Raw genomic sequence first — 13,879 nt, 5'->3', positions numbered from 1 at the left:
AAACAGATGCTGTAATTCCTTGAACACGATAATTACCAGGGGGCACTGAGTGGCATTTTTAGGGGGCTTGAGAACATTCATGGGCTGTGTTGATGGGCTAAAGAGGGAAAAGAAAATGAATGTGGAAATGATCATATTAATCTGGATGCTAAAAAAAGATTTTAGTGCGACAGCCGTGAAGTTTTCTGTGTTTTTGATTATTTTTTAAAAGCAATTAAACGCACCAAGATGGAGAAGTTATACTGTTTGCATTACAAAGTAGGAGAGTGCCTGTGATTTGAAGAAAAAAAGCAAAAAAAATGAACTGTGGCACAGAGGGAACATGAGCAATGTGAACTGCTGTTGTCATTTGAAGGTGAACCAGAAAGTTCAAAGCGTTGAAAGTCTTTGAGGCCTGAGGTTAAAGCCTCGTGTTGTACGGGAACATTATAAACTGTGTCAGTTAGCACCTTACAGAGCAGGAAATCACACCACAGGCTCCACGAGTGGTGCAGACTAATACATAAGGCACATTACGAGAGGTGTGTTTATGTGGTTTATCTCTGTTATTCATTTTAAGAAGTGTAAGAAGAAACGCTGTAAAAACACAATGAGGCCCTAATTGGAGAGTAATTGTGGAAACATGGACATTGTACATTACATTATTTTGCGAAGGAGCTAAATATGAATACAACAAGATGGTATAAATTATGAAAAAATATAACTGCAATTCCCAACCTTTAGTTGCTCCCAATAAAGATTAGGTCAAAACCTCGGTCAATGTGCGCTTTTGTGGGCAATGTGTTACAAGGACTGTCCTCATGAGGCCGATGACAGCGTGTTTGAAGCAGGTGCGCGCTGCCAACATAGGTGAGGACAGCGGAGGAGCAGCCCCGCCTACTCCCCGAACAAAGTATCCAGAGCCGTATAGACAGAGAGTCGTGTCAGTGGAGGTCCAATATGCTCCGTGATCCGCCATTGCGATGTCGCAACTCTCTCTGTCTCTCTACGGCTGTGAAAGTACCGTCACTCACTCACTCACTCCGTCAGTCACATACAGACCCGTGTGTGGGGCTGACCCTGGCTGTCAGCCAAAAAAGAGAACAAACTAAAACAAGCCTTTTATGAATACAAATTTAATAGTGCATCCAATACAGTATATGCCTTCATTTATTTGTATATCAAACCCATATAAATTTTCAAATAACTTAATTCATGAAAATTAAATTTGTAATAACAAAAATACAGGGTATGGACATATTAATGGAAACAAGTTACAATATAAAGCAATCAAACAAAAAACTCTGACTGTCTGATACAGAATATTTATTGCTTATTGTTTTGTTTGATCGCATTATATTGTACCCATGTTATTATTACTGCGTCCATCCCCTGTTGCAGTGTGCAGGGATTAAAGCAAAAAAGAATATTTTCACAGATGAGCTTATTTCTCGTTCAGGGGAAAAAGAGAAGACCTTACATGTGGCTGCTTTCAACATATCGGTGGTGGAAAGGCCAACGGGAGCAAAATATTGTTATTGTTTTAGAACTATTAGAGCATTCTGAGATTAGAGGAAGACAAAAGAAGGCCTTGTTTGATAAATAACTCCCTGATAAGTACTCAGATCTTACAGTGGCATAAAAGTAGCAATAGTTTAGAGATAATCTGTTTAAGTCCTGAATTGAAAATATTTTTAGCATCGAACAATACTTTTAAAGCAAAAAGTAGACGATGTGCGAGAGGCCCATTTCAGATATATTATTTTATTGTAATTACTGATGCATAAATCCTCACTTTAATTTCACAGCTGGTAAAAATGGAGCTCATTTTAATATGTTTATATTTATTAATAACTTTACATTGTGCTGAGAAGCTTGTGAATTTCCCCTCGCAGCCAGTAAGCCTCCTTGATATTTAGGCAATATCGTACATTAGGGAGCGCTGTTGTACTGAATATCAGCACGGCTGTGATTTGGTTATAGGCACAAGAACTGTGCTGAATGCTTAAAATAATTACAGCTGTGCAGATGCTCGGTACAACAGTACCTTCTCGTGTGATATTGCTTTTATACAACAGTTCTACGTGCAGCATTTAGAAGTTAAACTTAATAAGTAAGAATTAAATATTTTGCTCCACTGACACTGTGTTACTGCAGATCAGCTACACTGTATAATGTACGTTTATCTGTGCGTACATTTATCGTTCAACCAGTGAAATAAGAGTCTGCTGACAGCTGCTGTGATGGCCTGTGTGATTCTGAGGCAACAGTTTGATCAATGTAGACAAAGACTGTTTGCTATAACCTCTTTAACATTATACAAGAGTTAGTTCTGACCAAGTAATCTGATTGGACAAGAGGCCCACTATAAGTGCAGATATAGAGTATAACATCACTTGAACTTTTAATTAAGTGTATGACTCGCCTCAGGTGTTCTGAATACTGTTAATTAACATTATATCAGTAGGTCTTTGTAGATTGTTCAAGCTATCACACAGGCCAACAAAGCAACTGTCAGCAGACTCTGAATTCACACATGCACGATAAATGGAAACATAGAGATAAATACAGAGTAACTGGTCTGCAGTAAAACCTTGACACAAAGTAACCACATAAAAGATTAAGTAAACAAAACATAAAAAATCTGTTATTACTTTTAAAACTATATGCTGTTGTAGAACTATTGTATAAAAGCAATATCGCACGAGTATATTATGTATATTAGCATGGTGTTATCTTCAGAACTCGACCTGCAACCTCGTGCCCTGACTGAATAACATCTGTGCTGATATTCAGAATGACAGCACTCACTCTCCTGTAATAAGTGTTCAGAACACCTGAAGCGGAGTGAAACATGGAGTTAAAAGTCAAAGTGATGTTATTCTCGACACCATATGGTGTATTTATTTATCAATTTATTTATGAACTATATTTAGTGTTGTTAATCTGAAAACTATCTAGTAACTACAGCTCTCATACAGGCCAAAACCGGGTATTTTTGAGTGTAGTTAAGTAAGCTCCAAGTAAAAGTACCCGTTATTTGTACTTAAGTACAGTACTTGAGTTAATGTGCTTAGTTACCTTCCACCACAGATTTGAAAACAAGCCAAAAAGTAAGCTATTGCTAATTTAGCTAATATTTACTGTCAGTAAGGTTTCTTTTAAACGGTCCAGTTTAAATGTCATTTTTATCGCGGTGTTTTATTGTTTCTATGTTGCATCTCCTGCTGTGTCGAAGTGTAAATAGCCGCCGTACAGAGTTTCCAGTCGCGGTTATTTGCTCAGACTATACACACTCAAACGTCACTACCGGCAAACTCTTTCATGTCTCCGACAATGACAGCCTACACCTGTAATTCACTTTGATCGGAGCATATTAAGTGCTGCTGTATAGCCTCCAAACATTAAGCAAGCGATGCACGATAATGTAAAGTAAAGCTTACTATTTACCGGGGGCAGACGGTATCTTCCAGCGGACGTCACGGTGAGATGAAAGACGTGATTGGCACATCGACATGCAACAGAGATGAAATACTACACTACACGTTGAATGACAAGACTGACAGTAAAACAGCGAGTGAAAGGCAGCCCTCTGTTCCTCTTGATTTTTTTGTCCCGCCGGATAGACACTGATCAAAACATCAATCCAATTATCAAATTGACGAACTTTAATCCCTGCACAGTGATCTGTAGTGAAGTCTACAACAGTCCGGATTTAACCTCATGTAATGGCATTACAAGCTGTAATGGCGGGCTGTGGCCAGCAGGGGGAGGTCAGGCTCAATGAGTGAAACCTCCCAGTAACAGGCTCCCAGCGCTCAGGCTGCTTTAGGTCTCGACCTGCTTCACCTCTGTCCCCACTGAAGCATCACTCCTTCAGTAACAGTGTCCTCCACTGTGTTCGAACCCCTTTAACCCCTTCACCTCTGTGTCTCTCGTACATTATCCAGGTACAGAATCAATCCCTGAGGCGTTTCTCAGCCAAACCAGCCCCTCACTCAGGGCAAAACGTGACTAAATGTCTCAGTAGCTTTCCTCAGGGAAATAACAGTCACATTTCAGGTCAATAGCGGCTGTGCTCGTCTGTTGCTGTGACGATGACATCCATCCAGATCCGCATGGATACTGCATTGGAAGCCACCAAGAAGAAAAGGCGGTCGTATGTCTTCACGCAGAACGTCAGACTGGGCCGTGGAGACTGAAGGGAAGAGACGGAGGGTAGTGTGTTAATTCAGGATGACAGGTTTTTCCTATAATGTGGATTGACATTTTTTTGTTACAGCAATTAATTTGAAGCTTTGTATTTCTGCTCTCCCAGTATCGTCTTTACTTTTCTGATAAGTAGAAGAAAAGTTGTTGTGTGCTAGTTTGAAAGTGCAACACCCTAAAATCAACTTATAAACAAACTGCTGCAGATATTTCTCATATTGCATACATACAGGTGATTGCATTACCAAAGACTGATAATTAGATGTTTAATATCATTTTGACAAACACTAGAGTGAATAATGTGTCATTTTGTGAACAAAAGTGTTATAAAAGTTTACTCAAGTCCTTCAATTAAGTACAAATACAAATACAACAATGTAAAAATACTCCATTACAAGTTAGATCCCCAATAAGGAAATATCAGTAAAAGTATAAGAACTCATGCTGAAGGATATTGTGACTGATAAGTACGTAATGTTATTAGATTGATGTTGTTAGTGCTGATGCAAATGTAAGCAGCATTTTACTGCAGTAGCTAGTGCAGGTGAAGCTAGTTTTAACTACTTTATAGTAGTCAGGTAGTTTAGTCCAGTGGTTCCCAACACAAGGGTCAAGTCCCTCAAAAGGGTCACATGACATATATGAGGGGTTATGAGATGATTAATGGAGAAGAATCACTGAACTACACCCATATTTATTTATGTTTTTTCTAATTCTTTAATTAAACAGTCTCACTGAGTTCTCTTTCAAGCATGAAATGTGCTCTTTTTTTATATAGAATATTGTATAATTTGACCTCTTTGAGCCTAGAACTGTAATTTAAATGAAGCTAAAATAAAGCTGATTTAAAAGAAACCACTAACGATAGCTCTCTACAAAATGTGGTGGAATAAAAAACACAATATTCCCCTCTCAAAAGAGGACATGTCCTTTGTTATTTTCCACACGGAAAATAGGAATGACAGGGTTTCTCAGGGTTATTGTAAAGTAATTGTAAACCTATAGTGTCATGTGATACGTTATTTAACATCTGAGACCAATTAACCTCTACTCAGAAGATCCTGAGTAACCGGACACCTGCCTTTGATTTCTAATTCAATAATTACAGAGATTGTCTGTGCCTTTAATCCCACACAAATCTGCCAAGGCTATAATCTGTCCACTGACCCATTTGTTGAAGGAACAACATGAAATCATTAAAACATCTTAATAAAACACAAAAACACAGACATAAGGAGTAATTTCCTAAATTACAGAAGATCCAAAAGTAAAACTAGCTCAGTTGAAACAGTGCTCTGACTTCCAAGGAGACATTAAACACAACATTAGAAAGATTAAAGATATGACCTCTTAAATGTGCTCTCAGTAAAAACAATATGTGTTTAATGATATACTGTTTATGTTTTCTGTTCAAATTAATTGTAAGAGAGCAAGATGTTTTGTATGAAACACTGGGCTACACTTACCTGTTCATCATATATAATACTACAATGCTTCAGGCGTTTTACATCATGACAAAGAGACTGTTAATCCAGTTTAAACAGCATTCATCAAATTGTCCCCAAGCAGATTTGAAGTCTGGAGATTTAACAGAAACATTCAGCATTCATTTTTAGAATTTATTTGGTGTACTTTATGAGAACTCACAGAAGTGGCTGTTCGTAGATGGTCGTAGTAAACTTCTTCTATGGCCTGGAAATAAATGACTCCCTTTAGCTTCCTCTCATCACACTCTGCAGAGAAGGGAGAGGAAAGTTAGAAAATAATGTGAAAACAACATATTTATTAGGACTTTAAGGATCTATTCCAGCAATAAAAGTTAACAATACTCATCAACTCTATGATGAATCTCAAAATGATTATCCTAATCCTATTGTTCTTTCAGAATCAGAGGAAAGATGGAAGGCCTGCACGACACAAAAATCTGCCTGCGTGATGAAATTGTTTAACACTGCGATGATGATGTGTGTTCATATTAGCTTTCAGTTTCTATGTCTGTCTGATGTTCTGCATGTTTTGCAATGTGTCCCTCCTGAATCCCCAATAAATCCAAACAGCAAACACCGAATAACTTCCTGTTTTAATTCATCCTATTATTTTGCTCTTTAGTTGGTTTGGCAGTGCCTTATGTTGGTCCGCTTGGTGGTAGGTTGTCTCGCACGGGGTGTCTGTCAAGTGTGGCATCACATCTGCTCTACTGTCTCAAGGGTTGGCGAGCTCACAAGCTTTGCATTTTCCACTCTTAGCCCACTCTGTTTGGTGATACTGGTGTGGTACAACATGGGTCAGACACCAATTCATGGGGGCAAGGGTAGCTTAAAGGTAGCTAAGGCAACTGGGGCTTTACCTGATTGGCAAATAGTGTGAAAGCATGGCCAATAAACACAGTGCTCTATTTGACAGGCGAAATATAGGCTGCCCATGCTCAGTGAGAAAGCATGGCGTGTTTGCACAAAGTATTTATTCTTGTTCATCGCGGTAAAGGCAGTTTGTTGCAATGTGTTTATTGTGCACGATCATCTCACAATAAAGATGAAAATGTGATTTATTGTGCAGCCCAACTAGAAACATATTTTACTGATGTCTGCGAAGGTTCTCAGTCATCCAGGTCGTGGTAATTCTAAGCTTAATCCAAAAGCCAACCAGAACTGAAGAAGCCTTTCGGATGAGAGGTCTTCAAGAACTTCAGCCAAGTCCAGCTGCCTTCTGGATTAAGCTTACAAGTATTTTACTGATGCAACATTATCTAAAAACATGCTCGACTTCCTTTTAGTGAGCTAAATGTGACACACAAAAGGCTTTCATTTATGCAAACACACAGTCAGTCTGTGCACACACACCGCTCTACCAGCCAGTCTAACCTGTATAGTAAGCTAGTCGCCTGTGGTCCATGTCAAACAGGAACCATCGCTTCTTCCAGGTCTTCACCCTCCCCCCTCGTTTGGTCAGGAAGCCTGCGCAGCGTCGAGGCGTCAGCCGCAGGTCCGCGCAGCCAGCGACTCCGTGACCCAGAGACTCCAGGTGGGCCCGGAGGTCAAAGTTTGGGGAGAGGAAGAGCGGCAGGCTGCGCTGCTGGAGACACAAACCGAGTTCAGATTAAGTCTAAAAGAAACTGGAAATTGAGGAAAAACTAAAAACATTCAGGTCCTGTTATTAATGGATATTTGTTTTTGAGAGTACGAGTCGAGGCCTTCTGTCATCAGATGAAACAGATTGAACTTTACGGGCTCGTGATACTGAGAAGAGTTGTTGTGCTTCTCCTGCACATGTACTTCAAAGTGTGTCTGATTTACTTTTCTTGGTCCCACAGTGTATACAGTACACTGCTTGTCCATCATTTATAAATAGACTGTGTAAAAACCTGATGGAATTAATTTAGTATTTCTGAGACTGACCTCTACGGAAGCCCTGAGGGAAAAGTCTGGAAAAACTAATTCTGATTAAACATTTTCTGGGTCCCATCTAAACTATTTTGTCTTCTGTGTTGATGACCTTAAACCTTGTAATAGAAAGTTTTTGCCAGGATTAAAAAAGTCCCTTACCTTTTTCTCACAGTCTCTCTGTGAACTCCCCCAACTAATGAATTTGATATGTAAAATGAATTGAGGACAACATGTTCCTTTATATCTGCATTTGAACCTTCAAACCTTATACGTCACAGCTACGGAGGACCTTGGATGCAAGTGAAGAAAAAAATGTAAATTTGAAATGTAACAGGTATAACTGATCTTTTCTTAGCTGCAAAACTTTTTTTCATCCGTGAAACAAGTGAAGAAAAAAAGATTTGTCAGGTGTTTTTCCCCCTGAGAATCATTTTTTTAAGTTGCTTTTTTTGTAAAATCTGTTTTTAAAAAGGTTTTATTTCTTATCGCTTGCATCTCAGACCTCGCCGAGATGCAAGCTCGCTGGAGGGATTATATATATTCCATCTGGCTTTGGAATCCCCCAGGAGGAGCTGGAAAAACGTGCCTGGGTAAGAGGGATGTTTGTGTCAACTTGCTTAGCCTGCTGCCATCGCGACCCGGCCCCCATTAGCAGAAGAAAATGAATGTTTGGATCTCAGACCTTCCAAAGTCTGAAAAGATGACTAACCCTCGATAAGAGTTAAAGGTTCAAACGTGTAAAAAAGGAATAGATTGTACTTAATACATTTTACATATCACATCCATTAGTTGAGGGGAATTCACAGAAATCTTGTTACATAAAGGAAGACTGAAGTTTAAAAGATGTGAAGTTTACCAGGAGAGTCCAACAACAAGGACTACAGATGCATTATGGGAAATCTGGACCTACATCTGAGACTAAAAGTCAGGATAACTCAGGCTTTGGTGCATCTATTGTGTAAATTCTTTACAGATCCATCTCCTGCAACTACTGCACTAAACCAAAAGCCTTTTGACTATTGCTAATATAATGTACACCTACTCAATGACATTATTATTACTATTCTTAGATATAACTGTTTAACGCTGTTGATATTAAGAACTTAGTTCCAATCTTTACCTTTAGCATGACATTTGAAAATAGTTGTTCCAAGTTGTTTGAAGACGAAGCAGTGAGCTTATCTAACTCTTTAGCTTACTACTTGAAGCTAGCAACTTGAGGCTATATTAGCTGTTACTTGCATAACCCATTCAAACCTCTAACCAAGATATTCCAGATGCATTTTGGGTAATGTAGGTGTACATTTTTCTGTTTAAAAAAAGAGGAGGAATGTTTGGAAGCAGCAAAACAGGATCCCTGGTTTGCTGAGTTTGTGTCCGTCTCTTAGTGAGAAGGTTACAGAGTAAATGTGTGTTCATGGTCTTTAACGCAGATTTCAAACATACCTCTGGGGACTTGAGGGGAGAACTGGCCTTCGGTGGCTCCTTTGGTTCTGGCTCTGGACTCCGTGGGGTCTCAGGTTCTGGTGGTTCTTTTCTGGGAGAGTTCAGCTCTCTCTGCTTTCTCTCCTCCAACAACACCCGCCGTCGCTCTTCCTGCGTGAACACATGAATCATTGAAAATTACTAAAATATTCCCGAGAAACACATTTCAAAAGTACTGATGATACTTCTGTTAAAGAGGTTTATCGACAAAGGATTCCTTGATATTTCCTTCCCCGAAAAAGAAACCTCATTTATCAAAAGTCCAGCTGAAAGTTTCACTCTTTAGTTTAACACTTCCTACAAACTCACAATCACATAGCTTTGGCACATTTTTCAGCCTTGGCATTCACAAGTGCTGCAAACATGCGTTACAAACATCCACACATCTGGTGGCTGTTTTCCTGGACCATCATGTGCGAGCTGGGTGGGTGTCAGAGATCGGACAGCCGTGTCTAATGCAGTGTGTCGCGGGTGATTAGAGGTGTCAGCGAGTGTTTCCCACAGCAGGTGACTCACCCGCTCTCTCAGCAGCCTCTCCCTCTCGGCTTTGGCTTCTCTAAGTTTCTTCTCGATCTCCACCAGATCCAGCAGAGACGGGCTGTGAGAGGAAGAGGAGTTATTTTCATCAATTAATCTGAACAACTGCAAAAGTTAGGATACAAACTGTGTAAAATAGGTGTTTAAAACTACACATTTAGCACATTAACTTAAGGACAGTAAAGACACAGCATCAGGGATCAGTTACAAAAGGTTACATTAAGTTTATTAAGATGTTTTTTTATCTGCTGTAACGGAAGTTTGTTAATATGTGACTCTTCAATACAACATGAGGCAAGGCAACTTTATTTATAGAGCACCATTCATACATAAAGCACTTCAAAGCGCTTTACACAGTTAAAAACAGGCAAACGACACTTCTCCAAAGATCCCAAATCAAGCGTCCAAATCATTTTGTAGCTCCTTGTATGATTGTTTTGTTTTAGCTTGCGTGTTGCTTTAATGGGCTGCACGGTGGTGCAGTGGTTAGCGGTGTTGCCTCAAAGCTAGAAGGTTCCTAGTTTGAATGCCAGCTCGAAAAAATACGGTCTTTCTATTTGGAGCTTGCATGTTCTCCCTGTGGGTTCCCTCTGGGTACTCCGGCTTCCTCCCACAGTCCAAACACATGCTCGTTAGGTTCTTTGGTGACTCTAAATTGCCCGTAGGTGTGAATTTAAGCGTGAAAGGTTGTCTGCTTCTGTGTGTCAGCCCTGTGATTGACTGGTGAACAGTCCAGGGTGTACCCCGCCTCTCGCCCCAATGACAGCTGGGATAGGTGTTTGTATTTGTTTGTTTACACCAATTTTGCTTCCGCAACGCCAGAACGCCATGTAAAAACCCACATCGGGGCGGCTTTACGCCGGCGTTGTTTGGTCCAATGTAAAATGGCAAAGGCAGCATGACAGCGGAGCTTAGTCATGGCGCTGTGGCAGAACTGCAGTGTAAAAACAGCTAATAACTAACTAGCTATATCGCTACTTTCTAGCACTCCGCTTACCATATACCACATGATAGACTACACCTAACTGCTGCTGCTGATGTCAGTTGTTGAGTTATTATTCTGTCATTTTTCTAGGTTTTTATTCTATTTCTATTTGATTCTATTTTTGTACATATCTTATTTTATTTCTTACATATATTTTATTTTGTATTATGCTGTTACTGTGAAGTTGAGCTGAGTTGGCACTGAGTACCAAGACTTTCATTACTGGTATTGTTACGGTGAACATGACAATAAATAATCTTGTATCTTGAATCTTGATATGGAAAGTCACACTTGTCTAGAATCAAAGTCCCTGTTGAGTTAATGATATCATTTATTATGGAGTTAAAATTGTAATATTTCCTTCATTTTTTAAAATCTGACCTATCACGATAACGTATGGAGCATGCTCACCTGATGAAGAGCTGAGTGGTATCAAGATGATTAAAACATTTTTGTGGTATGGAGTTAGTGTGCAGGCTCTTTCGGTTAAAGGCAATGAGCAAGACCAGTCACACGATCATACAGGTTTTTTTAAAAACTCCAAACTTATTTTAAAAGGAAAATGAAAGTAAATTTGAGTGAATTATTACCTGTTCAATGTTTGACCTACTTTTACCAACAGAAGCTTTCACCTTTCATACTTCTTGCTTTCAGTTTTACCTGCTTTCGATAATAACTGCTGTTAATTATTTCTCATGTTTGTTGCCCTTCACACTTGGTTCTACAGGTGCAGCAGCTTTCTTAGAGTAAAATGTTATCATAGCTGATAAGATTTCTGGCTAAAAATATTAAAACTCAATGAACTGGAGTGATCTTTTACGGGAGCTGAACCTTACATAAAAAGCGATCCTCCTCACAGTGAAATATAACCCTTCACATTCTCTCCATCCTGTGGGCAAAGGTATGCCCAAGAAAAACATACATTACTGTCTATACTGCTGCATGTACAGACTAAAAGAAGCACCTGAACTTCTCAACGCTTCTTTATTTTGCTCCTAGACAAAGTGTTCATCAAACCGGCAGTGAAGTCACCGACCTGGCAGCTCGAGAGCTCGTCGTACTGTTGCACGGCGTGATGAGCCCGCCGCTGTTGCTGGTCCCAGGTCTGTGCACGCTGCTGTGCCCGTTGCTGAGCCTGTGGGAGGCGAGGGGGGAGGTGAAAGCCCCGGGGCTGTCTGGAAGCGTCCGCACCAACCCTGAGAGAGGAAGGTGATGGGGAAAGACACACGAGAACATCAGGGCCGAGAGCTTTGTATGAAATGTGGCGTGAGAGAATTTAAGAGTGGTCGTGTATCAAAAGACAAGATGAATTTTTAGTTACAGGTTTCAGGAACAAAATAAGAAAGGAGGGCACACATGACAAGACATGACATGACACAGTAGATCAGGCATCTCATAGATTTGGAGACATATAGGTGTGTGTGTGTGTGAAAAACAGATATTAGTGCAGAGACTTCAGGCTTTAGTTAATGTGTGCTCCTCCGGCTCGTCCGGTCTGTACAGGTAAATCCTGCTTCCCACCAACGCAATAACAACCTCCTCCCTCTACTGACACACCTTTGATTTGACTAAAAGGGAGGGAACTGTGCAAACAGCCAGACAAAATGAGGGCATGCGAGCAGAGAGAGTGGGTTTATTGTTCTATATCATGGAGCCTCAGCCTGAACAATAAAAGCACAATAAGAAATAGAAAAAGGAGGCTTTCAAAGCTCACCCTGTGCTGAGAGCGGCCGGTCGTTGGTTCTGTTGCTGCGATGCGAACTCCGTCTTCTGGGCAAACTGGCAGAATCTTTGCATGGTTCCTACAAAATAAAAGAAACAGTGCTCGTATGAGCTGCTGGACAAACATGTTAACTTCATCTTAAACCTTTAATGTGTGATTTAACAAACTCTTGACATCATGGAAAATGAAGACATGCTCTCTGTGATTCCTCGAGGTTTGAATAAATGTTGAATGAATGAATTAAATCTTGTTAACTGGAGCTTGAATGAGGTAACACAATGGTGATTGAGCCTATGGCACACTGATGATGTAATGCTGCATTTGCAGCATTACAGACTGGGTGTCTGTGGTGGAAAAAAATCACAAGTAGCGCCCAGTTAGTGACGCGTTCTCCATCAGCCAGCAGTGGTTGGTCTGCCAGAGAGGGTAGGCGGAGCTAAGCGGCTGCTTTTCCGCTCTCTGCAAGTGTTGTGAGTAAACAGTAATCTACTATGGCTGAACAAACAAAGAAAAGATCGATGACTACAGATACAACTTCAACAATAAGTGAAAATCCACAGAAAAAGAAACAAACTCGACGCTCAGATGAAGCAAACAGTCTAAAAAGGAAAGCGACCGTCAGCCAGGAAAATCAAGAGTTACAACCGGAGCCAACCGTGGACGTCACACATGCAGCACTGTCTGGATAAATCGGAAGTGTGCTCCTGCGATTACCGTTTATTGCCATAGGTGCCGCCAAAGAGAACACAAGTGAGCGCTTTAAGCTATATCAATAAGTCGAGGCAGAAGCAACAAGCTGAAGGGATAAGATGATGAAACTATTTACCACCAGATATTTAATCAGCAACTATTTCAATAATCATTGGAGTCTTTTTTTAAGCCCTAACACAAAATATTCAGGCCACTCAACTCAAGCTGAGCATCTTTGAACTTTGGAGTGGTGTGTGAATGTCATTAACAAAAGACTTCACAGCTTTGTCGAGAAAATAAACTTGACTTGACTTGACTTGACGTAAACTCAAAGATAATACAAATATTTGTAAGTTTCTGGGAAGTTAGTAAACACATGCTGCATCCACTGCAACACGCTGCATACCTGAGGCGGCTTGTGAACGGTCAGAGGGGAAAGTGACATCATGCAGGGGGCTGAGCCGGTGACGTTCGACCAATCAGTGAGCGGCTTCTTCTCTTTGAGAACCTGTAGAACCAGATAAAGTTTGCATTTGAAATTCAGTAACGTATCTGTGATGACACCTGGCTGCAAGACACAGTTTTAAATAAGAGATTAAAAGTGTCAGTTAACAGGGGCTTCTGGGAAGATGACACACACGGTGACTGACGAAAGCCGCTGCGCTCAAAATACCACATCTGGCTGAGAATGAAAACTGCCGCTGCCAAGAGGGATGGTAATGAGTTAAAAAATTATCATTCCCTCACTATCTCTCCCTCTCACCCTCCCTCCGTGCTTGACTCACAAACACATGAGCAATTCAGACAGCGCATGCTGTCCAAGATTTAACCCTTATCTGTCTCCTCGCACAGCTCCGGTACGAGCACATGCTGACGGGGAATGTGTGA

General features: G+C 40.5%; 1 protein-coding gene across 4 annotated transcripts in view; it reads right to left on the bottom strand.

Annotated features, from left to right (window-relative positions):
* Positions 1-1,097: 1,097 nt before the first annotated feature.
* The window catches only part of phldb3 (pleckstrin homology-like domain, family B, member 3), a 35,851-nt gene continuing 23,069 nt past the window's right edge, over positions 1,098-13,879 (bottom strand). For 2 of the 4 annotated variants that reach the window (XM_069655440.1, XM_069655441.1), the window contains exons 8-15: positions 13,398-13,499; positions 12,293-12,380; positions 11,615-11,774; positions 9,573-9,654; positions 9,018-9,167; positions 7,050-7,260; positions 5,836-5,921; positions 1,098-4,177 (exon numbers count right to left, since the gene is read on the bottom strand). In XM_069655440.1, coding sequence (XP_069511541.1) covers positions 4,043-4,177; positions 5,836-5,921; positions 7,050-7,260; positions 9,018-9,167; positions 9,573-9,654; positions 11,615-11,774; positions 12,293-12,380; positions 13,398-13,499 — 1,014 coding nt within the window. In that variant the 3' untranslated portion in view covers positions 1,098-4,042. The remainder of the gene's footprint in view (positions 4,178-5,835; positions 5,922-7,049; positions 7,261-9,017; positions 9,168-9,572; positions 9,655-11,614; positions 11,775-12,292; positions 12,381-13,397; positions 13,500-13,879) is intronic. The other 2 variants (XM_069655443.1, XM_069655444.1) reach the window with 1 other exon arrangement.

The sequence above is a fragment of the Semicossyphus pulcher genome, unplaced genomic scaffold (assembly GCF_022749685.1).
Source record: "Semicossyphus pulcher isolate SPU_LCO1_2020_fin unplaced genomic scaffold, fSemPul1.0.p SCAF_9, whole genome shotgun sequence".
Classification (NCBI taxonomy): Eukaryota; Metazoa; Chordata; class Actinopteri; order Labriformes; family Labridae; genus Semicossyphus; species Semicossyphus pulcher.
Note: the sequence above shows the minus strand (reverse complement) of the source record. Positions and strands in the feature narration are given on the sequence as shown.